At 41.9% G+C, this 26,630-nt stretch overlaps 1 protein-coding gene across 19 annotated transcripts in view; it reads right to left on the bottom strand.

Annotated features, from left to right (window-relative positions):
* Positions 1-9,428: 9,428 nt before the first annotated feature.
* The window catches only part of CDC14B (cell division cycle 14B), a 128,189-nt gene continuing 110,987 nt past the window's right edge, over positions 9,429-26,630 (bottom strand). For 5 of the 19 annotated variants that reach the window (XM_055579029.1, XM_055579026.1, XM_055579027.1 and 2 more), the window contains 2 exons: positions 17,855-17,971; positions 13,128-13,455 (listed from right to left, as the gene is read on the bottom strand). In XM_055579029.1, coding sequence (XP_055435004.1) covers positions 13,257-13,455; positions 17,855-17,971 — 316 coding nt within the window. In that variant the 3' untranslated portion in view covers positions 13,128-13,256. Of the gene's footprint in view, positions 13,096-13,123; positions 13,456-17,854; positions 17,972-22,725; positions 22,871-26,630 lie in introns of those variants that run through there. The other 14 variants (XM_055579020.1, XM_055579023.1, XM_055579021.1 and 11 more) reach the window with 12 other exon arrangements.

Here is a 26,630-nt window from a genome sequence, read left to right on the forward strand (position 1 = left end):
AGGCCTACCTCTCACCAATTTGGTGGGTCAGATGAATGTCAGGCTTTTGTCACAGGATTGTCCACAGTCCAGCCTCAGAGAAGACAGGGCAGGAGCACAGGGCAGGAGGAATACATAATGTGATGTAGGGAAACTCAGGAGGCAGGATTGAGTTTGGACCTGTACACAAGGCAAGGCCTTCCACAGGAGTTCCCCTGCACAACTCCTTTGAGGTGATTTGGTATAGACATGTTGTCATGAGGTGGGACCCGTTTCTGGCTGCTAACTTTAATACTAAGCAAATTAACCCCAGCTAAGAAAACTTGTGAATCTAACAAACCCTTTTAGAAAGTGAGGTCAAGCATATTTGAATTCCCAAGGCAGGTGTGCCAGCCCTGAGCTTTCTGACCCAGGAGCTCACTTCAGGGGCTCAGGCTGCCAGAGCGGGAATTAGAGATGAGCTGGTCCCAGGACCTGCAGCGAGGAGAGGCTCATCAATAAAGAGGTGTGAGCTGGATGAGGGTTTGGTCCCTGCTTTGACCAGATGAAAACCTGAGCATCTAGGAAGAAGCGGAGTCACTGCAGAAGCTGCTGCTGGCCGGGAACCTGGTGCTGGATGGTCTGAACATCTAGCCAGGCTACTTTGAAAATATATCTTTAGCCCAGTGTTACTGATGAACAGTTGACATTTTCATCTCATGCAAGGCTGGCCCCTCACAGAAGCCGCAGCAGGCACTCCATTTTCTAGTGCTGGGTTCTAGTGGAGGCTCTGTCCTCCCGTATTCCCTGGCTCCTCCATGCCAGCCCAGGGCATTAGGTGTTTCATGGATGACGGCATTGCTTCTCCTTTAAACCACACCATGTGTGGTGTTGGCAAGTTCTAGGGAAGAGCAGGATCCAGGCCTCAGATGCTGGGAAAGGTCAGCCCTTGAAGGGAAAACAGGACTGCCACCTACTAACTTACCCAGGAGAGAGAGACGCTGCCAACAGAGGGCGGGGAGACCAGAGCATGAGTCCAGCAGGACAAGCAGAGGTTCACTTCGAGGGAAAAAATGTGCCCACTTTCCTTTCACTCTGCTGCTGTTGTCCTCGGCACCCGGGGAAGACAGGGCCGTGGGGATCACATTCTGTGAACGCCTTCCAGGGTCCTGCCGCCTCACCTCCACATCCTCCCGACTCTGGCCTGAAGTGAGGTGCTCGGGCAGCCAGCGACACTGCCCACAGCATGTCCCAGGGGTGGAGGCTCTTAGTATTTGTGTAGTAAAGCGAGTGAGAAAGGAAGAAAGCAAGTTATTGAAAAGAAATCTTTATTGTTAAATACAACACAAAAGTGCAAAACTTTATTGTAACCACCACCTAAGTCAAGGAACCTGTTTGCCCAGGAGGCTGTCCATGTGACCCTGCCAATCACAGCCTGCCCTCCTTCTGAAAGGAGTACTATCCTCACTTAGAGGAAGCACTGCCCAAGGAGGCAATCCTTAGTGATACGGCTCTGCCCTTTACCTGAATGTCCTTTAAGTCTGAAGGGTCCTCCGCTACCTTTATTGCAGAACCTGGGTAACTTGAGGAAATGAGCATTTCTTGAGTAACTGCTATGTGCTGTCTTATAATTGTCTCATCACTTGTCAGGGAACAGGAAGAGACATCCATCTTCCATGCTCCCTAACTAGTATTTGGGCAGAATGGGATGAAAAGATGAAGGAGAAAGAAGATTCAGTCCCCAAGCTGTGTTCTTTCTACACACCCCTGAAATTTCTAGTTAATGTTACTAGTCCTTTGGGCAAAGCTGTAGAGAGAGGGTCAGGAAAGGCCAGAAGATACGTGTGCCTCTGTGGGAGCCAAAGGACCGCATGGGGTGTGCTCTGTGTTTAGCTACTCCCTGGGGTGAGGTGGTACCCATGGCAATGCCACACTGTGACACATTCTCCTAAAAACATCTGAAGAACTCTTAGAAAGCTTTGGGGCTTCCCAGGTGGTGCTAGGGGTAAAGAACCCGTCTGCCAGTGCAGGAGATGTAAGAGACGTGGGTTCGATCCCTGAGTCGGGAAGATCCCCTGGAGGAGGCCATGGCAACCCACTCTAGTATTCTTGCTTGGAGAATCCCATGGACAGAAGAGTCTGGTGGGCTATAGTCCATAGGGTCGCAAAGGGTTGGACATGACTGAAGCGACTTAGTACACATGTAGAAAGCTTTAATAGGTCTCCTGCACAGGTGGTGATGGCAAGTCTTGGGAGGGCACGAGACTAGGTTCAAGGCTGCTGGCAAGGTGCTGGTGGAGACAGGCAGAAGCTTGGCTCTCCCAGGGGCCTCATGAAACCTAAAGTCCGAAGCTTTCCAGGAGCCTCTGCCCAGGCCACCTCTGCCCATCTCCTGTTGCTCTGGGAGAGCCTTTTCCTTGGCCTTAGGTTTCCCAGGACCCAAGGCAGTAGGACTTTCCCCAACCAAACCACAAACGCTCTCTAAACTATCACAGCTTCACCACAGGTGAAGCTGGCCCCATAGTGTAGGGAAAGCACCAACTGCCTTGTTTCTTTGCAAAAATGTGGCCCCATTTCAGAAGGCTGACTTGGGAGCATCGTTGGGGAACACCTGTCATGAGAATAAAGTGGCATCAACTTACACATAGGAAAAGGTCAGCTTTCATTCCAATCCCAAAGAAAGGCAACGCCAAAGAATGTTCAAAGTGAAAGTGAAGTCGCTCAGTTGTGTCCAACTCTTTGCGACCCCATGGACTGTAGCCTACTAGGCTCCTCTGTCCATGGGATTTTCCAGGCAAGAGTACTGGAGTGGGGTGCCATTTCCTTTTCCAGGGGATCTTCCCAACCCAGGGATTAAACCCGTGTCTCCCACATTGTAGGCAGACGCTTTACCATCTGATACACCAGGGAACTACTGCATAATTGCAGTCATCTCACATGCTAGCAAAGTAATGCTCAAAATTCTCTAAGCCAGGCTTCAACAGTACATGAAAGCTGGATTTAGAGAAGGCAGGGGAACCAGAGATCAAACTGCCAATATCCACTAGATCATAGGAAAAGCAAGGGAAATCCAGAAAAACATCTGCTTCATTGAAGCCTTTGACTGTATGGATCACAACAAACTGTGGAAAATTCTTAAAGAGATGGGAATACCAGACCACCTGACCTGCCTCTGAGAAACCTGTATGCAGGTCAAGAAGCAGTAGTTAGAACCGGACATGGAACAATGGAGTGGTTTCAAACTGGGAAAGGAGTATGTCAAGGCTGTACATTGTCACCTTGCTTATTTAACTTACCATGCAGAGTACATCATGAGAAGTGCTGGGCTGGAATCAAGATTGCAGGGAGAAATATCAGTAACCTCAGATATGCAGATGACACCCCACTTATGGCAGAAAGCAAAGAGGAACTCAAGAGCCTCTTGATGAAAATGAAAGAGGAGAGTGAGAAAGCTAGCTTAAAACTCAACATTCAAAAAACTAAGATCATGGCATCTGGTCCCATCACTTCATGGCAAATAGATGGGGAAACAATGGACACAGTGACAGACTATTTTCCTGGGCTCCAAAGTCACTGCAGATGGTGACTGCAGCCACAAAAATAAAAGACTCCTTGGAAGAAAAGCTATGACAAACTTAGCATATTAAAAAGCAGAGACATTACTTTGCCGACAAAGCTCCGTATGGTCAAAGCTATGGTTTTTTCCAGAAGTTATGTAATGCATATGAGAGTTGGACCATAAAGAAGGCTGAGTATCAAAGAATTGATGCTTTTGAACTATGGTGTTGGAGAAGACTCTTGAGAATCCCTTGGACAGCAAGGAGATCAAATCAGTCCATCCTAAAGGAAATCAGTCTTGAATATTCATTGGAGGGACTGGTGCTGAATCTGAAGTTCCAATACTTTGGCCACCTGATATAAGAACTAACTCATTGGAAAAGACTCTGATGGTGGGAAAGATAGAAGGCAAAAGGAGAAGGGGACGACAGAGGATGAGATGGTTGGATGGCATCACCGACTTGATGGACACGAGTTTGAGCAGGATCCCGGAAATGGTGAAGGACAGGGAGGCCTGGTGTGCTGCTGTCCATGGGGTCACAAAGAGTCAGACATGACTGAGCGACTGAACTGAACTTACACATAAGTCCCTCAGGGGTTTCTGAGAGTTCTTAAAAAAGAGGAAGAGTATTTTCTCCAGAATAGCCACCCTGCCAGAGGCACCAAGGATACCTCCAGCTGGGGTGTACACAACCCAGCCCCAAGGGACCTCACTCACCTTGATGAACGACCTGCATAGATGTGTCGGTGGCTCTGGTCTGCACTTCACCCACCCCCTCAGATAGGAGAGCAGCATCAGAGCAACAGAGAGGAAAACAATATGCCTGAGGTAAGTCCTACATTCTTGGCAGTGCAAAATGATCAGGAGAGTGTTCTGGTGAGAAGGGAAAGTGAGAGTGTAAGTGAGAGGGGGAGCCAAAGAAACATTCAGTGAGGGGGTAGCATGCTTGGGAGAAAGGAAGCTGGAGAAATGCAGAGGCCAGGTGGCCCAGCAAAGAAAGTGCAGACCCAGGGTCCTGTGACTAGGTTGGAAAGACCTCCTTCAGGGATTTTCACCGAGGATCCCCAAGGCTCAGAACAGGGCTCAGAATGACTGGAGAACAGGCTTCTTCAGGGCACACGTCTGGGGGCACCCTCCAGTGCACCTGTGTGACTGGCACCCCTGGGGTTGGATGATGCTCAGCCAGTGATGCTATGGAGGGATTGTCTACGAAGTCTTCAAAATCTTGTGTTTGAAGGAGACAGAGGAATCCACTCCCATCAGATAGTCACAAGGAGTCTAATGTAAGAAAGCTCAAAGAATGCTATCCACTTGGAATTGTACCACTACCACAGAGGGGGTGCCAGCCTGGACCTGCTCCCAACCCAGTCATCCAAGCAGCCTACAGAAGTCCCAGCTCTGGCTTTGGGCTGAGATCTCAATACCCAGGGGAAGAATGAGGCAGAAACTCCTATGCTACGAGGCTGAGGCATGGGCCTGAGGAAACGGGTTTAAATTGCATCTTGAGAAAATTTCCGATGGTAAGCGCTGTGCTGTCCAGGGGAGACCTCTGGAGATCTAGTCCCTGCGGATCCCGAGCCAGATTAAAAGTCGGTCTAGGAAGGTTACAGCCCGGGACATCCAACCATCACTAGAAAAGGGGGGGGAGACAGACGGAGTTGTATTTACAAACCAGAACCTGTCTTAGGGGGTTACTGGATACTACAGGGACTGGTTTAATTTGCTGGCTGGAGAAAAGACCCCAAGTTTCATGCTATTTAAAAGTGGACAAAAAAAAAAAAGTGGACAAATATGGGGTTGGCCAGACAGAAACACTCTAAAAGGCAGGAGTGAGCTTGGGTGGCCACCAGTCATCATGTCCCGGTCCCCACTCCTGTCTGCCAAAGCTGAATGAATACTCAACTGCTACTCGAGGATATGCCAATCACTGGTCTGCCTAGGCTACTCCAGTGTACTCCAGGATCCTTGGGGATCCTCTCTAGCTCTGTCACAACAGACCCCTCACGCTTAGGGACGGAGAACACAGGATGGGCAACCTCCCTGTGGCTGCTACACTGATAAGCCAGGGCCAGGCAGGAAGGCCGGCCTGAAGTCTGAGTCCCCCACTTTCATGAGAATGAGCCTTGTTCTCAGGGTTAGCCCCCGCTGCCTCCTATATTAATGAAAGCTTTCCTTCGTGCCCTTCCTCTGCCAGCTGGGGCTTGGACCAGAGTAAAACAAGGTGAGAGCACAATATTCACTTCACAGTCTACTGCTGTTTCCGTGACATCACCCAGTGAAGCTGTGTTTGAACCTAATCAGCAGTTCCCAACTGGGGGCGGCACAGCCTCCTGAAAGTGGCTGAAAATGCCTATTGGGAGAGGCGGGGGGGTTGGCTTACCCAGTGGGTGGGAACCTACTGGCATTTAGTAGGAGGGGCAGGTGGGGGAGGTTTGCAAGGAATGCCAGACTGGCTGCATTCTCTGGAGTTCTATACAAGGAAGAATTGTCTGCCTGAAAAGTCATCTTGTTTTACATGGAGAAGCAAACCCACCATGAGTACCACTGCCTTTCTCAAAGTAAAAAAATGCACAACCCTACTGCCTTCCCCTTTCTTCCTATTCCCACCCAAAGCCTCTCCTCATTTAAACTGATGATATAAGAATCAGAGGGGCCGTAGCCAGGGTCCCGCCCTGCAGGAGGCCTCCTTACCTGGGCATCTCAGTGTGGATAGAACACCTGTCATCCAGAAGCATGTCAAAGCCATGCAGACTTGCTAGCAAAGAAATGAGACACAGTTGAGAAAAGGCAGAGACCAGATGTGCTTCAGGGGCAGGGTGGAGGGATTTCCGTTCCACGTGGACAGGGCCAGGTTCCCCATCGAGGGAGCTGGGGTGATCTACTGAGAGGAATCTGAAAGGGTTTCCCAGAGTCCATATGCTCCTCCAGTAAGCGAGAAGATGGTGAGACTATATATAATAAAGGAGTATATTATGCTAACCACTTAGAAGACAAAATGCCCCAAATCTCAATAACGGGGCAGCTCAAAGACTGGACTAAGTATAGCAGGGAGGGATGGTGACTGCAAGCCACGGCACAGCCCCATGGGGTCAGGGCTGTCCAGTTGGCCAGCTCAGCAGTGTCACGCAGCTGCCAGTGTGGTGCTCAGGGAGTGCAGAGGACTGTATGTGGGACCGTTCTTTTGAAAAGCATTAAGGCAAGATTCTAATTTTTTAATTAAACACAATATATATGGCTCTTAGTATGTACCAGGTGCTTGTTCTAAGTAATTAACAAATATTAAATCCTCAAACAACTGTATTAGATATTGTCATTCTGGCCCAAATCACACAGCTAGTAAGCGGCAGAGCAAAGGTTTACACCCAGTCTGGGTCCAGAATCCATGCTCTGAACTCCTATTAACCAAGCCGCTTTTTGATGCAGTGTACATCAAAAGCTTTAAGATTTTGCATGTCCCTGACCTAGAAATGCCTTTTAAAAGAATTTAACCTAAGGAAATCAGCAGCACCACCCAGGAAGAATTTACATATGAGAATATTCATGCAGCGGTAAACCAGTAAAAAGCTGGAAACTACCTACATGCGCAACAATGGGGAGAATGGTCACTTAAGTCGTGGCATTCTACAGAGAAGTTTGTGGAGAATTCCTCCCACTACACCGCCTCTCAATGTACCCCCAGCTGCGTTTAAGACCCAAAAGTGGAGGAAAAGAAAGCAATGGTGGATATTATGCTCCACTCTGGCACCAGGCCCCATACTAAGGCACAATCATGTAATTTGGTCTTTTTTAATCCAAACACCATGCACTTACTAGTCCAGTTTTATGGATGAACAAAGTGAGAGCCAGGAGGCAGATAAAGGATCCACAGAATAAATGGTAGAGCTCATTTCAGAACGCACATTGCTGACTGCCCTCTCCGTACCAACGTGCTATTTCAATGAGGGGGCCTTCTCTACTAAATCATTTCAGCACTCTGCCTTGATCACTCTCAAGAGAGTTCAGTGCGTGAATTTCTCCCTTCAGAAGTCAAATTGTCTGGCCTCTTAAAAAATTTTTTTTATACTTGTATGGAATTATGCTGCAGGGACCAAAAATAGCAGCAACTGAGAGACGATCATCTGCTATCAAAAACTGGTCTTTACCTAATTAAAAGAAAATTATCTTAAATGTATAAAAATTAATTTATTGAATCCTAAAGGAAAGCAATCCTGAATATTCATTGGAAGGACTGATGCTGAAGCTGAAGGTCCAAGACTTTGGCCACCTGATGTGAAGAGCTGACTCACAATACAAATTAAGTTATTGAAAGTGAAAGTGAAGTGAAGTCGCTCAGTCGTGTCTGAGTCTTAGCGACCCCATGGACCGTAGCCTACCAGGCTCCTTAGTCCATGGAATTTTCCAGGCAAGAATACTGGAGTGGGCTGCCATTTCCTTCTCCAGAGGATCTTCCCAACCAAGGGATTGAACCCGGGTCGGCCGCATTGCAGGCAGACGCTTTACTGTCTGAGCCATCAGGGAAGTTATTGAAAGCTAGGTGCCAAATGCCATTTGAAGCATGTCCCATGTATTATCCCACTTAATTCTCATTATAATTGTTAAAGTGAAAATTCTCTTATTCCCGTTTTATTTATGGAACAGAAGTAGAGGTGTTTAGTGAATTGTCCATGTGGTAAATGAAAACTGGACAGTGGTCAACAACAGAGAAAGCAAACAAGAATCTACAGGGCTAGGGTCTCAGAGGCTGGGTGCTCACACTGCATAGCCCTGGAAGACACAGCTGCTCCCAAGAGAAGCAGGCACGTCCTCTAGTTCCATCCAGGGCCAAGCCTCAGAGCCCAACTGCCAAGCCTGCCCCCTTCACGCTCACATATCTTGAGCTGCTTGGCCAATGCCACCTGAGCTCCAGTGGGTCAGCAGGAGGGCACGCAACTCAGGGTAAACCATGGAGAAGCAGGCAGGCGCGGCAAAGCCTACAAACTGCTCTTTGAGGGCAGTGGTGTGCAGGAGTTTGGATGAGAAGACCAGTCCCTTGACTTTGTACTTTGAAAACTCATATCCTAGAACAAATCAAAGCTAAGTTCTTGGGGAACTGGACAGCACCGCTTAACAGGACAGGTTCCTACATCCTAGACATAACCCCTGCATGATGATGCAGGCAATTAGGTTTTTTAGGATTCTGCCCTGCAAGAGACCAAGAGGGAAGGCAGGTAATTAGCTGTGGATGGCGTCGTTGGTTATACACTGGGATATGAAGTGCTCCAGCACTGGTCCTGCCTTTACTCAGCACTTTAATCTGGACCTTGGCAGGTAAAATGAAGGGGCTACAGTGTGTGACCCATGAGGCTCCAAGGGTCTGACTTACAAGTGTCTTTTCCTTAGCAATCTTCACAAGGGTCAAACCTTTACATGCCTGAGCTGGTTAGTGGGTATCTGTAGAGTGAGTTCATATCAGGAGCCCCCTCACTTGCTTACTGTCCTATCCTGAGGAAGATATTACAGACTAAACAGTATACCCCCCAAATTCTTAAGTTGAAGTCCTTCCACCAATACCTCAGAATGGAACTGTATCTGGGGACAGTGCCTTTAGAGAGGTAATGAAGTTAAAATGAGGCCATTAAGACAGACCCTAATCCAACCTGATTCATATGATAAGAAATGGGGGACAGACAGAGGGGCACCAGGGATTAGAGGACACCGAGAGAGGCATCAGAAGAGAGGAAGAGAAACCACCCAGCTAACAACACCCTGACCCTGGGATTTCTAACCTCTAGAACTGTAACAAAGTAAATTTCTGTTAAGCTGCCCAGACCACATCCTAGCAAACTAATACTGCAGAGGGTTATATCCACTTTACACTTTAACCACAGCTTACCATGATTCAGAATGATAAGTGAGTAAAAAATTCAAAAGGCTCTTTGGTTAATACTTTTAATGATACGATTATAATTATACAACTTCCATTATTCAACATTTTGTATAAAACCGGTTACAATACACAAATATGACAATATGTATCAAACTACATAGATATGCAAAGTTTACAGGCCATTATGAAGCTTTATCTTAAAAATACCTTCAGGAAAATAAACATTCATTCAACCAGTTCTCTCAGCTTTATAAAATATGATTAGAAATATACATTTTACTTAAAAAAATCAAGACAATGATTGATCAAATATTGATTAATCAGTTACATTTTAAAACTTTTAATAATCTATACATGAGTGCAGGTTAGATAAAAATCTGCAAATCATTGATATAAAAATGCAGTAATATAATCAGATGAACATATGTGCTGACAGTTAATTCTACTGGGCAACTAAGGAGGTAATTTCCTACACAGTATAGGTGGACTGTCCAGTTGATTAAACACATCTGTAGTATTTCCGCATAGGGACATGGAGAATACTCAGATTTAGGAGAAAAGAAAGAGCAGCAGCTAGACTCACAGAACAGTTTCGAGGGGAGAAAACTATTGCAGAATTAAAACAGACTTTTAAGGTTGCTTTTGCTTTCCAAAATGCAGTTACTAGTTTAAAAAATGTATGAAGAGAAGCAACTATGCTACTTTCTGACAGACATCCAAGGAGCGCAGCGCTCATTTGTCAAGCAAAGGAAAGGCTCCCGGAGCTCTTTGCATAACGCGGCCCAGAACGCCTGATGGTCCGAACAGCTCACCGAAGCATCTCACACTCCAAGGGCAGACACATCACCTCATGAGAACACCTGGGAACTCGTTTAGATCTTGTCTGGGCCCAAGAGGTAGAAATCACCCCTGTGAGAGGCGGAAGAGGGTAGGGAAGCAAGCGGGTGGGGGACAGGCTAAGAGAATCAAGTTTAGAACAGAAAAATTCTGGAGACCAGAAGAGCAGTGTGCCACAAGATGCAGCTACATTTTGACAAGTAAGGCTACTTGTTTTATTGAGGCACTGCTCAGGATCTATCCCTCTTCATTCACAGGTTAGAGGGATTTCTAGTTTTTCTTTAGGATTACAAAATGGAAGTCTGTTCACACATCTAGGTATCCAGTTTGGCAGACACTCATCTTTTGGGCTGTCCCTGACTGTTAATGATTTGAGTCCCCAGAAAGCTTCAAGGGCACCTAAAAATACTCATTTCTAATTTTTATCCCAATGGAAACTCTCTTGGTGTATTTTCAAAGCTGTTTAAGGCTTTCAAGTTAAAGAAATCTCTCCATATCTGACATGCCATATTTCATATTCCATACCAAGATCTTATACAACAAATTAAAAATGAGATTCTGAGAAGATTCTTGGGTGTGCTGAAGTTTCAGCTGGGGACAGGAGGAAGAGTCTTTTATTCACAGCAGGAAGAACTTTCCATCAGTCAGACCCAGAGACTTCCAAGATTCTCAATATCCCCCTTAACAACGTGCTATACCATCCATCTGAAGCACTATCCCAAGTTGTGTGTTCCAAGGAATGTTTCTTAACAAATCACTAGTTTGCTACGACTACTTTCAGTGAGCCTGTCAAAAACAAGGATTTTTAGAAAGAACCACAGTGATAGCAACTCTAGCTGGAAAACTTGAGCAGCCACACAAAAAGGCAATTTGTAAAACAAAAAGTACATTGAAGCCCAAATTTTTCACTCTTGGCCAAAACATAAGATGGCTTATCCACTGTGAGGGAGACAGCATTTACTTGTTCCGATCAGCAAGAACGGTTCAGAAGGAAGTTTGCTTTTCATAACTGCTGGGATCAGTTATGTAGGAAATGGCCTTTAAAGGTATAAAGGGAAGAAGGGTTGCCCTGAGAATTCAGTGTTTTATACCTGGGCACAGCTTGATTATTTAGTATCTCCCAGAACAACACAGCCAACAGAAGGTTTCTTTTCCCACTCAAAGCTTCATCAAGAGCTGTCTTTCCTCAGCTAAGTGGGTCTTTGTATTTATGAACTTTCAGGGATAGAACACCACCATTTTTCTGAGGTCTGGTCCTGATGTTTAGAACCTGGCACAGCCTACCACATGGTGCCCAATGAGGAGGAGCTGCTTGTTTGATCAAAACAATGGCATCTTCCATCTCCCCTCAAAACTAGGCAAACTTCTAATTTACTCCAAGACAGTAGATACCATAAGAGATCCACAGTCTTCTAATTACTTTTTACATTAAACAGACTTTAATCTGCTTATTCCAACCACTCATTATTCTTTGTAACTATATTAAAAAGGCAGCTTTTTAAAAATGGAATTGCCTACTGACCTGATGCATTCATCTGGTAAAGAATGTGAAGGCATTTTGCCTTTCAATATATCTCGTCATTCTCTAAACTAGGATAGCCAAACACTGGTTAACAATAACTAAATCATTCACTTATGGAAGTAACCAAGGTGATTATAAATATTCTTTTATTTGGGCCCTGTTTCTTTTTAGCAGCAAATAAATTGTTTTGTGATTGCTTTACATTACAGACTGTTGTGTTTCTGTGGGATTGAGGGGAGAAGGCACTCTGCAAAGAGTTATTATTAGTTGTATTCCCTAACCGAAGGCAACAGTGAGTTTCTTATTTACAAATAAGGAAATCTAGATGCAAATAACCATGAGTGAAACCAAAAGGCCTGAGGCCATTAACATAACAACAACAAAAATTCACAATGCTACAGAGAAAAACCCTAACAAAATAACTTTTTAAAAAAGTCGTCATTATTTGGGATCACTGTTTCCAGGGGAAACACCAACAGTGCGGGGGTTTTTCCTGCGTGGAAGTATGATTTTAATTTGTACGACTGGGTAACCAAATAGTGGGCAGCCTTGACATTCTTCAGACTCAAAGTGACACAGAAAAGAACGACTTACAATTTTCCAACTCTGAAGCTAGTCTCTCTTCCTGAGTCTTCTAAAGCTACTACTAACATTCTCTTGATAGGTTTAGGTTACCAAAGTACCACTTTGTATTACAACATGCAACAGTCTTTAAATGTGGTTTTCACAGATTCTTGTTAATAAAGCACTCTTTGGTGGAAGACAAGCAGCTTGGGTACTTAACAGAGTTAACATTACAACAGTATTACAAATATTAAAGTGAAGATGATTAAACCAAATAGTATCAAATCACAGAAAGTACCATTTCAGTAATGCTTGTTTTATCTTTATAAATTTTGACACAGGGTGAACAGCAAATAAATAAGTAAAAAACCTCCATCAGATCTTCAATTCTTCTGAAGGCCAGCAGCTAAAATGATTGCCATCACAGGGACATACGTGCACCACACAGACTAGTCAGCTCTCCTGATAACAGAGGGCTTTGATATTTACACCTGAGACTAATTTACAACAGCTTTTTGTGTTCAAGACATTTTTATAGGAGAGTTGGGCCCTCTTCAAGTCATTCACTTGCACCCAAGCTCATGTAGTTATTTAAATTCCAGTGGACATTTTCTTCATTGAATAAACTTGTTAGGTGGAAAGCAGCTAAGGCTTTTGCAATTTTTTTTTTTTTCCCAAATAAATTGTGCTAAAGTCCTGTTGTAGTTTTCTGTTCCTAGAGTCTTCCTTCAGTTCTGGTCACAGGTTTTTACTTAACGCAAGACTGTTTTAGTCCTTGAAATGGAGGGACTACAGGGGAAAAAAAAAAGGATTTTACCATGAAGGCTTTTAAGTGTCCCATACGTAGTTATCAAAGACAAGGAAGGCAACATAATAAAAATATTGACATGCTAAAAAGTATACACTTGTATAATTCTTTAATGACATACTTTGGAAAAGACAGTACAATATCAACCATAAAGTAAAGACAAACAGGAGAGAAAAGGCAGAGCAGAAAAAGTTTCAGTTCTGCAAAAAATTAAAAAACAATAAACAACAATAAAAAAAGAAGGGAGGGCAAAAGCAGCCGAGCAATGAGAGTACCATAATGCCATTAAGGGCATTTGTTGCAAAGCATTCCTTTTCCTTCTTTCTCTCTGAGGAATCAGGCTGTGGGAAAAGTGGGAAAGAACGAAAAGATAAAGAAGCGTTACTTGATTATTTCCAAAGGCAGAATGTGGTTACAGAAAAAGCCGGGGCACTGCAAGCCGTTTCCAGTTTAGCAGAGTGCAGCCGGCACCCCGCACCTGCTCCCGCCTTGCTCCACACTGCCGCACAGCTGCAAGGGGACAGCCGCCGACCCTTTTCTGTATGTGGGTCAACTGATCTACGTTGATCTTCCTCCTACCTCCCTTCTTTCCTTCCCCAAGATATCACTGTAACTTTCAACTAAACAGCGACTTTCAGAGGACAACTGAAGCAAAAGAAGAGAGAGAAACCAATTCCCATCTGGAGGTGACCCTCACTTAGATGATGATGAGGTTCTATCAGAGCAGCTCATCTGAATCAATCACTTAGTTTTCCGAGACCCCAAGAGAGTACTGAGTATAAAGGTCCAGGTCAGTTTGGGAAGCCAAGTGGGAAGACATCTGAAATTTCAAAGGAAGATTAATAATTTAAAAGAACAGAGGTAACCAGCAGGAAAGAATATTTAGATACAACATTCTGGGGCTCCTACAGTGATACAGTTTTTAAAGATAATGGCAGTAACAAAAAATTAAAGCCCAGAGGTGATGGAATAGACACCGAGATCTGAGACTCTAAGGACAAGAAGCATTGAAAGGTACGATGATGGTAAACTTCACAAATGAGAAGACTTAAAAAGCCGAAGTCTGAAATGCAGCTACTCCCAACTGAAAGGCCTGTGAAGAGACTCATGGTTTCAGGGGCTGAGGAAAGAGTCTGAGTATTTATCTTCCTCCAAAATATCATTAGGCACAAAAAATAAGCAGAAAGTGATGGTTCCCAATGATGCAACTTAGAATAAAAAAGGCACTTGTACATGACAATTTTCTTAGAAAACAAATGAAGCTATGATCTCTTTTAAAAAGGAAATGAACAAAAGATAGACCAAAGAAACAACATAAGCTTACAGAAACATGGACTCAAGGGGTGAGCTGTGTAAAGACATGAACCAAACTGAATGACATCAAATGAGCTGGCTAAAGGTTCTCAATCAGAGGCTTGATGATGAAATGTTTGAGACTCATTCTAAAAGAACTTTTCAGACAGTCCATACGAGAACACTGAAAAGCAGGCCAATTCTATTTAACTGGTTCTTCAGTGGATTTAGCAATTATTAAAAGAGAGACATTAAAATTGGTTTCTAGCTCTAACAGGAAGTGGGGTGTATAGAAGTCCATTAATTACTTCTCTGGACTTAAGAAAGGGGATGAGGAAAGTGCCACACAGACTCCCTTCAGCATCCCATCTGCCACCAGACACTCCAGTGTTTCCATGCCTGAACTGTCATGGTTGTGCCAGAGCAGAGCTTAACACTCATGATTTAAGGTTAGATGTGGCTAGTGTTCAATGGGTACATGGGAGAACAATCACCTGCCATGAGAGACACATGGTGGCAATTCTTCCCAACAACAAATATTTATGACAACATTCATAATGATTTTTTCAGTCTTCAAATGACTACTTTTTTAGCGTGTTTGTGCAAAAGTTCTTCAAAGAGGTACAGCCTCTCAATACACTGCCAAAAATCAAAAGAGCCAAATCAACAGAAAGTGACTTTGGGTGACGTGTTCATCCTGGAAGCCTCTAAGAGTAGAACAGAACACAGAGATGAAAGGTCAAGTTCTGTGGCCCAATAGAGATGAGGAGACACAGACACATCATCAACCTGCAAGAGAGACGACCTCGCAGACGGGTGACAGCAGACTGTCAGCCTGTGCCTCCAAGTGTTGATTAATGCACACGGAGATGGGGCACTATTTTATACGTGTATATATGTGTGTACTGCTGTTCCAAGAAAAGATTTCTATTCCATACTTTAAAATTAGTTAATTAATAGCTCGTATTATTTTGTCCTGAATCAGTTATCCTCCGACCAAAAATGAGTACTATCCTATAGGATAAAAATCCAGGCTACAGCTTGGGTGCCTGACGCCCATTATTTCCTAGAAGCAGGAGTGGGACTGTATATAACGCATTTGCCTTTCTCTTGTGAGCTGCAAGTGGTCACAGTTAAGGTGATGTCAAAACAGGCCAAAGCCAGGACAGAGGCAAAGGAGATCTGGCATGGAGGGAGGGCATGGTTAAAAGCACTATGAAACCCAGCTGACTCCTGCTGTTTTACTTCTATGCCCCTCCAAATTGCTCAAAGTCCATTTCAGAATTTAAAAGAAGTCTTTGGTTTTCGGCACTATCCCAATTGCCTGAAAACTGCTTGGGCCATTTTAATACTAAAACTATTCAGTCTGAGCTCTACTTTAGAGTCCTCAATGCAACAAGTCCAGGGACCTCAGGCAGATGCTCCCCGCAATCAGGAACCACCTCTGCTGAAAAGCACAAGTTTAGATCACTAGACAAGACCTAGATGGAAAAACTGCCATCCGGCCACACCCTAAGAGGAGTGTGGTGTGGCCCGGCATGTGCAGCCCCGGCTTCGGGACTCTAGTCATCTCATCCGAAACCTGGAGAGCACCATCCGGGAAAGTAGAAAGCAGAATTAAATGTGCAAAACACACCTGGCTGTGATGGAAGTCTGAAAAGAATATGTCCATTCAAAATATGTCTAACTATCAACAGCAGCAGGCCTTTTACTTAAATTTTTAATAATTTACATAAAAGTGTCAAAGTTAAAAAACTCCCATTTCTCCTCATTTATTGTAGCAAAGTTAGAAAAAAAGAAAATGATAAGAAAAAAAGACCCCAACTGTTCTACCAACCAGAAGAACTGGTATTATAAGCATATTTTCCTTTTATCTTGGAGAAGAAAATAGCTACCCACTCCAGTATTCTTGTCTGGAGAATTCCATGGACAAAGGAACTTGGTGGGCTACAGTCTACGGGGTCCCAAAGAGTCGGACACAAGTGAATGACTAACACACACACACACACACACACACACAAATATTTATGCTGATATTTATATACCTATACACTTTTACACATATATAAAACACATTTTACATTTGTAAAATTAAAGCAGTATTTCATAAGTTTTATGTGTAGCCCTTTTCACTTACTGCTCCATAAGCAGTTAACCCAGGTCATTAACTTTTCTTTGAAAACATGACTCTCAATTCATTTGGCAGAATTCATCAATCATTTCCTATTTCTTACTGTTATAAAAAAATTCTAGTATTATGTTATAATGTACCTAAACTCTTGACTTTTTTGTCAGCATTTCTCTAATATTCTTCTCAGTGGAATTAAAGAGTATTTGATACCTTCCCTAATGAAAAGTTTTAAACCCTACAATCATGAATCAATGCCCAATTAATACTTGTTTGGAGGTACTATCACATTCTTAGCTAAATAAAAGTTTGTAGTAAAAACTGTACAAAAGAATCTGCAAAGAGAAACAGTGGCAGAACTGAACAATTCCTTAAAACAGCAAAACACACCGAGCTCTTCGATTGTTAGCAAGTCCCTTAGGACACGGGCTGCCGCGGGCCTGCACCAGAAACCACCTCAGCGCTGAAGGTTGCGGCAGGCCCAAAGCCTCAAAGGTCTGAGAGCAGAGAAGTTAAAAAATAGCAAGGAAAACCGTGAAGAACATTCTAGTCTGGTGCAGATTTTCTTAGGTCGCTTGGGATCTCTGTAAGACAACACTGTCGTGCCTCATGGGCAGATACATAAACACAAAAAAGGTGCCTGCCTATCCATCCTGAGATGATGGCAAATGGGCAATCGGCTCTCTCCTAAAAGGGGATCTGATTTTGGAATATGTTAAAAATGAAATGTCTCAGATCATGATAAACATACAAAAACAATGGTGAGTGATGGATTTGGTCACAAAACATGTCCATTTTCTTGTCAGAGTGTATACAAATGAAGGAAGTGCAAGATGCGAGGCCAGAAAGGGAAAGAGCTGCCCCTCTGGGGGTAGACCGTGACCAAGAGGACAGTTACTAGGTAAAGAAGGTTCCCAAACTCTCAAGAGTTCTCATTTTTCCACCACTTATGTGCAACTAATTCTCCAACAATTATGATGAATCTGATATACAGACAGAAAGATTTCCTCCAAGTCCTGACAGAGAGAGCTTTGGAAGTTCTCAATTTAAGAACTCAGAAGTACACACAACATTCTCAACTTTCCCGTATTATGACCCAGAGACCACATTTCCAATGTTAAGAATGACCTCTGAAAAACAAAACATAACCCTAAATTAAAATGGTCCAGATTTTCTCAGATGATGAACAAGTCAAACATTTTTGATTAATTTCCCATCACTGGGACTTTGCTTTCTCCTGTTTTCATTTCTATTTCCAGAAGATTAAACTGGAAAGCCAATATATGAAACACTTCAGAAGAGTAGGGTTCTTTTCTCACCTTTTAAAACTGCTTTTTCTTGAAGCAGATCTGGTGGTTCTTTTAGTAATGCCTGCACTGCCAGAAATGTTAGGTTCAGATGTTTTACAGCTCTGAACACTGGACTGAAGAATTACTCTGAAAATAGTTGGAAAAAAATAACATTATATTCACTGAAACAATTTGCAAATACTTGACAGAGGAGGGCATTTTTGCACTTTAGTGCAAATTACTTTCTTGAGGACTGATAGAATTTTCCATAAACACATTTGTCAAAAAAAAAAAATCTGAAACACACTCTTACATCAAGGTCTTTTGAAATAAAGCATCTCATTTCCCTATGAAGGTTTACACGAAGATAACCAGAAAACTTTGCTTTTGGAAAATTAATCACCCGGCATGTCAAGCAATTCCCACACCAAATAAATCAATCAGAAAGACAAATTTCTGTGCCCCAAAGTAAAATCAGATTCTCAGAATTCTAGTCATGAAACAAGAAATCATTTTAAAACCCTAATTCTAAAGACTATGAACATAAATATATACACAGTATTCACTCTTCAAAGATGGAAGAACAAGCAACAGAACTCAAGTCAACTTGAATCAAACTCAAGTCAAACTCATGTTTTTTATAACATTTCAAATTTTAAAAAGATGTTCAAAGCAATTTTTAAAAATCTGGATTACAACTACCTACAAAGTCATCAACTACCATTAAAATGAAATTGTTTTAATTTTGTGAAACTTTATTTAATTAGACTCTAGACATCTCAAGGAACTGATACCTATGGGAGTAGACTGCCCAGGAGGCAAATGAACAAATCAGAAAGAACCCCTCAGATAAAGCCCACATAGAATACCTGCTCAAAAGTACAGGGTGTTTTAAATTTCCCCATGGAACTGTCATAGGGACAACAGCAGAAAACACCAAAAAATTTTACAAGCAATTGTTTTCTTCAAGAGATAATGACTAAAACACAGAACTTCATACATACACATGTATACATAGTCAACTTTTATTTATCTGTGAGAGAAAACACTATAAAAAGTTTTATCCTCTCATATCCAAACATACAGGTGAGATAGCCAACAACAACTTCTGAGAACCCAGCTCCTGTGTAACAAGAAAACTTTACAACTAACTAGCCGGTCCTACCTCCTATGCCTGTGTTAACACCACAATAGTTAATAACCAAAGCCAGGTCCTTAAAATGTAGTAAATTCTTATAATTTTAGTATTACTCAAACCATAGAACAATTAGCATTTAGTAAAATGCTAACTTCTCATCACTGAAAAAACAATGGGGTTGTATTGCACTAGAGCAGAAGTCTGGAGGTCAGTGGTTTTCAAGCCATTTGGGGGAGAGGAAGGGAGAGCTGAGAGTGGGGGACTGCTAGCCAAGCTGTTTCTCTTTAAATGAGAAGCATTTCTGAAAGCCTTATGAATGAGGCCTTCAATATCACTGAAGGAAACTGATCCCGGGTAAGCGAGTCAACACTTGATTCAGGGTTTCTAATAGACTTTTATCATCCTATATGTTGACTGTTTTAACAAAACAGAAAATGTATATGCTGACATAGTTACATGATCAAAAAGGGCACCAACCGCTCTGGCATATAAATTCTATCATTGAAAACAAGGAGTTATTTTTAAATTCTTTTTCATTTTATAAAGTGAGGAGAAGATATTTAGTGGTCTCTGCTAAGGCTGTGAATCTAGAATTTTTCATAGAGAAAAACAAAACAACAATTCCATTACTATTACTGAAGCCCAGGCCCAGTGCTTCATGCTGCCACTGCTGTTCTGAAGCCTCTCGCCCACTTAACAGGGCTCATGGTTTTTATCTCCATTTTTTATAAATGGAGAAAATGAGACTCTTGTTGGCTTTTCTGAAATACTACATCTACTTTTCAAATAATGTGAGGCTACTTATGGTCAAAAGTATCAACTATTACACTGTAAAATCAGGGAAAAAAAACAAGAGCCAATACACTGCCTGCTGAGGAAATTTACCTCCTGATTTCTAAAATTAACTATTATATTTAAATATTATTCAAACAAGAAATTACTGCTAACTCATATTTTAAGCTGATAGGAAACATCTTTTTAAAATTATTTACTTCTCACTTAAAATTAGTGAGAACAATTCATGTGAAGTAATATTAGTAGCTGATAATTTATGTGCAATTTTGAAAATAAGAGCATGACAGAAATTTGGAATGCAGTAATCTCATCAATAAGATTCAGGTCACCAGTTATTTGCATTAAAAACAGACTAGTTATTTCATCTATAGGTTATATATCAATAAAGTGGGAAGAAAACACAGCAACTAAACTTAGATATTACTTATCTTACAAATAACACCCTACGGTGGGTTAAGCTAGCCAACAAGGGTGCAGTGTTTACTCTGCCATGGGGATGCGGGAACTCAGTACCTCCCACCTTGCACACCAAGCCAACCGCACAGCTTTGCAGGACAACATTCAGCACGTGTCATTTCTCCTTTCCATCTTTTCCTGACAGAACCCTCAGTCCTACTTTCTATCTCCTGCCCATATAGAATTCCTTTTCTTCTCTGCAATATCTTTTGAGGGCCAGTATTTTCAGATTTTGGATACAAAAATATCTGCAACTTGAGGCAAAGCAAAAAAATTTGAAAAGCCAGGTCTCTAATCAATCAAGTCATAAAGTGCTCTGAAATAAATGTTCATTCCAAGAGGCTCCATCATGCAACCATGCACTATTTACACTGGCTGGCCACCAGCGATACAAAAAGAGCCTTCAAAATGATGCGCCTGAGGCCCTGAAACATGCAGAGGTCCCCTTCCCACTGTCTACGAGGTCCTTTGCAGCACGTGAAGCGCCATTATAGGCGCGCTCTCCAGGCATGCCAGGCAACAACCTATCAGGCAATGAATGCTACACCGTCAGCCAACAGCGGCAAACGTCGACAGCAGTGTCCTGGAGTCGTTGCCTCAAAAGACAATTACACGGATTATACGTGTTTACATCGCTGTTACTGTTGAAACCTTTTGGTTTCCATAAATTGAAAATTAATCAGAGCAGGCTAAAGTAAATACTCTGATTTGGGTCTAGAAACACAGTGGCAAATGTCAGTAATAACAAAAAATGTTATGTCCTGGTACAGAATACCAAAAAGAGCCTGACAGAGACCATTTTTAAACATACCTTGCAAAAAATAATATAAGCATGACATGCCTAAATATTATTAGCAATGACTCCACCTGTTCTAACGGCCACTCAGAATAGTTTGAGAAGAATAAATCTATGCAGTGCATGATGTTCCTGAGTCAGAATGTGTGAAATCTAAGATCAATAAGAGAAGTAAAGGAACAAAACAAAACATTGTAAAGGGATAATTTTTATCAGAAATACAGCATATGTAATAATAAGCTTGGGCTTCCCAGGTGGTGCTAGTGGTAAAGAACCTGCCTGCCAATGCAGGAGATGTAAGAGAAGTGGGTTCAATCCCTGGGTTGGGAAGATCCCCTGGAGGAGGAAATTGCAACCCCAAGTCCCATGGACAGAGGAGCCTGGCAGGCTATAGTCTACAGGGTTGCAAAGAGTCAGACACAACTGAAAAGACATAGCAAGCAAGCAAATAGTAAGTCTATACCAATAAGATATTTTTAAAATATCATAAATAGGAACATGTTAAGCAGATTTTCCTTAAATTTGAAAAGAAAAGCATCTGCTAGATTTTTAAATCTTTTCTAGCCATTTGAAGACATTCAGTGAAAGCACAAAGAACTGGAGTTGGTTGCAATGGAATTATACTTTGGAGGAGATCCTAGAAGGCACTTTTGTATTCCTTTATAACTCCCAAGTCCAAGTCAGAACAGGACAAGAAATTCTTAAAATTTGAGCTAAAGAAAAAATTCAGAGAAAAAAGAATGTAGCCTGGATGTAAGAGGGTAGCGGGGAACCACAGTTTCACAAGACACATCCTCCTCCTCTGTGCTCTTGCTCTTAACTACATGATGTTCTCAAGTAAGCTTCTTGCCACATTCTTCTACAGAAAAGGAGTCTCTCCACTGTTAAGGTATTCATTTAATAACAAAGAGTATTAGGAGAAGACAGATTGTGCCTCGACTAGTCTAGTAAGAACATTCTGATTACTTGTGGGAACGGAGGACAGTGGGAGCGCAAGGAGTACAGTAATTGTCATATGGAAACACACAGACAAGAGACTCCAGTCTTCTGTGCTTTCCCACTTTTCTTCAGCACCAAGTGCTGAAAACCATACTTAACTGTATGCCCTAAAGAGGAGGAAGTGAAACAAGGCAGAGGAGAAAATTTTGCTTCCTTAAGATAGAAGACTGGGCTTGCTGAGAGAGCACTGTGTACAATGGCAGAATCAGAGGTGAAAAAGGATGCAATGCTCATGAGACCTCACGGCTACAAAATCACCTTTGCTAACAGCAGAAAACCAGTGGGAAAATTCTTTTTGCTAGATTAGAAAGACTATATTAAAGATATCTACTCAAGAAAACCAGAGGAAAGTTGTACAGACAACTGATTGAAAGAAAAGCCATCCCAATGATCCCAAACTAACTATATATTTTTGACAGGAAAAAGAAACTACTTCACTGTCATCATAAATTGCTGTTTCAAAAAAAATCTGTTAAGAGTAAGTGCATTTTAAAAACAAAGTGTGTTATTTTTAACGTCCCTTGTACGAAACTAACAGTGAAGACTTCCTTCCCTACCACCAACCCAGGAAGAGCAAAGATTCAGAATAAGAACCTTGGAAAAAAAAGGCAAATCAAACAAAGCTAGAAGAGCTGATAGTGAGAAAAACATGCATCATGAGAAAAACACTGGACACCAGAGGTGAGCACTAGTAGAGAAATGGAATGGGACACTTACACAGCAGCTATCTGTCAAAGGTCCTGATGGCTACTGTGCTCTTAGACCATCGAGACAGAACAGCAGGATGGGGAGAATGTAGTCACAAACAATCCACCAGATGACAATACTACACAATGCAGAGGTCAGCACAGCTAGGGAACATCTGGAAAGGGGCAAAGGGGAAAGAACAGATGTTCAAACTGAGAAGCCAATAAATAAATAAATAAAGCCACGTGTGAATTTCAGATACCCTGGCGATGCAAAGGGGCAGGAAACAGGGATCAAACTTTGCTGTTTTATGCTGGGGGGGGGGAAAGCTGTCTTCAGTTTTAAACAAATTTGTTATTTGGTAACAAAAGATTAAACCCAATCTCTAGTTGGATAACTACCCCATGTTAATTTAATTTGTATGATACAGAAATTAAGAGTCACAGCTATGTGATTGAAATTCTTTAAAAAGCACAATAACCACACAGAAAACCAAATCACAGACAAAAATGAGGCAAAACCAACCAAAAAAAAAAAAAAAAAACACCCAAACCCCTGAACTGATAATTAACAACAATCTCATAGGAGGCACAATTAAATATAAGTGGACACAACGCAGCACGTGTCTGCATTCTAGATTTTCATTTGTTCCTCTAGTAAAGCTCATGGCAAGATAATTATTTTCCAATGATGAAGCATATCTACCTACACTGTTAAGTGGGTTCTATGGGATTATTCAAAGATAACTATATCTGTATTTTTACCTGCTCCCATAGGATGCACTTCCATTCTTCATGCATCATTTTCCTTTACCCCTAGCAAACCTAGCAGAAATCATCAGCATGGTGCAGAAAGAGGTAGCATGGATGAAGTTATAAAATCTACTGAATCAATTTTAGCAGAGACAATAAGACTTGCCATTACGTTTTGGGTATCACTTGAAGATCATCATGCTACATCATTGCCTGTCTTCATGGTAGTCGGGATCAGAGAAGCTCTCTGACAAAATCACTAATTTCATAATTTCTAATACTTCAATTCTCCCCAAATATTGACTGTTTGTGAAACAGAAATCAATGACTGGATGTACTATACAACTTTCTTCTAAGAATCATCAGTACTTATCTATTTTTTCACTCACTTTCCCTCTTACAAGTATTTTCATTTGGCTAAGTACCAACAGTGAAGCAAAATAACATGTCCACATTGACACATGGGAGAAACATTTCAGATTTTTAACCCAAGCTTCTGCTCAGGAGACTTTCACTTCTAAAAGGGGACTTTTAACTTCTAAAACAACACAAAGACTTTGGAAGGAAAAAAATCTCCAGTTGACCTTTTCTGGGGCCAAAGGAACTACAAAGAAGAGCAAAGAAGAGATGACTGCAACAGTCAAGAGGGTCGGAAAAAGCAGAGAGAATAAGGAAGGAGAAGGATGGAAAATCTACTGTGACTAATCTTAAATTCTCCAGGGCCTTTACATATTATTAAGAGCTTAGAATTTCAGCATTTTGCTTTTTCCTTTAAAAGTGTGACTTAAAAGCGTATTAATTGTGTGCATGGGGAGAGGACAGTTTGGGGATTATTCTATTGTTTAAGGGATTATAAATACAATTAAAGGGAATCAGCAGTGAAAGCTGAGGGCTGGGGTTCCATCACTGGTCAGGGAATTAAGATCCCACAAGCCATGAAGCATGGCCAAAAGAAAAAAAAAAAAAAAAGATTGTTTAACATATGCCAAGAGTGCTTCACAAGGGGCCAGTGCCTTTTACACCTTTTGGGATAAGGTGGGGTGTAACTAAGCAAATGGATAGCATAAAGGCTGGAATTTTCTCCATGGGTTTTTGCTAGTTACTATCATTCAGCCACCCATCAAGTTCCATCTCAGGGAACTGCACATACCAAGATAAATATCACAGCATCTCGTGTCACCTTCTGGTTTCCAACAATATTTCTAATTTTAGTCTACATTCGTTGCTTTCTTTTATGTTAACACAAACCTTTGATCTATGGAAGAGACTTTCATAGTTTCATTTTTTTAGAAGGCAGCATCGAATGATTTGTATTCTTATAAAACATATTCACAAGGTAGCAGAGTTACTAAAGGAAATTTCCTTTAAGCATTATCAAACTCAAGAACCTTTGCCTAAGCAGAATTCCCATCCCCTGACTCGCAGCTTGACTTCTGAACAGAAGGCAACAAGCTATTGAGAAATAAACGGATGCTGCAGATTTTTTAAAACAGAACAAAAAACCTGGACATAACTAAAAGTAACCCCACAAAATCATCCATTTTATAGGGCTTGTGATTGTGGCCCCTGGACCAGCAGCATCTTTGACACCTGGGAGCTTGCCAGGAAAGAAATGCAGAATCAGATAGCATCCCAGACCCAGTGACCATTATCTGCATTTTAACAAGCTGCCCAGGAGACTCAAACGCACACTGAGGTTTGAACAGCACACTGAGGTTTGAACAGCACTGCTCTAGGGCACTAGCTATTTCCTCCTGTAGAAAACTGGCTTCAGAATGATTATTTGGAGGGACTATACTATTTTTAAATAAAAGGAACCATTAAGACCTTAAATGAAGACTTGAAATTAAAAACAAAATGGCTTTTGGAATTTAAAAAATTATTTAAAATGTACCATTCTTACAGCATTCTAGTTGACTGCATGCACAACAACAAAGAGAATGCTTAATTAATGCCTATAATCAACACTGATGCCTTTCATTCACATGGCACTTTATTATGGAAAACTCATTCCTTCCCTTCGGGTCTTTTAAGAATCTCCCAAGGCAGTGGCCCACGATGATACATCCTTTAGGTGGAACTGAACTTTGGAATTTAAGATTATGAGAAGATACTAAGGACTAAGATATGAAGGACCACTTTTAATTAAAGAGGCCTGTTCTTCAGACTTAGGGACACAGTGAAGGAAGGAGAGAGTGGGAAAAATTGAGAAGAGTACATTGAAACATATACATTACCCTGTGTAAAATAGATGGCTAATGGAATTTGCTGTATAACACAGGGAGCTCAACCCGGTGCTCTGTGATGACCTAGAAGGGTAGGATGGAGGGGGCAGCTGGTGGGAGAAGAGGGAAGGGATATATGTATACTTATGGCTGATTCATGTTGTTATATGGCAGAAACCAACACAACATTGTAAAGCAATTATCCTCCAATTCGAAATAAATTTTTTTCTCCTCTGGCTCAGACAGTAAAGAATCTGCCTGCAATGCAGGAGACCTGGGTTCAATCCCTGGGTCAGGAAGATCCTCTGGAGAAGGGAATGGCAATCCACTCCAGAATTCTTGTCTGGAGAATCCTATGGACAGGGGAGCCTGGTGGGCTACAATCCGTGGGGTCACAAAGAGTCGGACACGACTGAGCAACTAACACTACTCCTAACTCCTACTACTGTGTCATAGTTTCTTACCATATTACAAGATGCTTACTGAATAATAAGATAACCTGTCTCCATCACCAGAAAGGCAGGGCGGGGGGTGCTGCAGAATTTGGTACCCACCCCACAATGAAAGGTACTAGAAGGAAGGAATCCAATGGCACAGGTGGGAGCATCTCCTAAAGAATATCTTGGGAAAAAAGTACAATGGCCAAGTTTTTTACTTTACCATCTTTCTAACAATCCTGGATATTCCTAGAGATTGAATCTCAACTAACACTTACATGAGGAACTATAAAAGGACACACACAGACAACCTAATAACTATAAAACTTGCTATCTCCACTTTAAATCTCCTTCTGTGACTTGAAAAGAATTCCTCCAACAAAAAGTTCATATAAAAATATAGTTTAATCAATTCATTGTTGACTTAAAATAACATGACATTAAGCCACCATGTCACCACTAATTAAATTCCACCATATCAAAACAAATTATGTACAATATGGTAGTAAATTTAAACAAGT

Source organism: Bubalus kerabau, chromosome 4 (assembly GCF_029407905.1).
Source record: "Bubalus kerabau isolate K-KA32 ecotype Philippines breed swamp buffalo chromosome 4, PCC_UOA_SB_1v2, whole genome shotgun sequence".
NCBI lineage: Eukaryota > Metazoa > Chordata > Mammalia > Artiodactyla > Bovidae > Bubalus > Bubalus kerabau.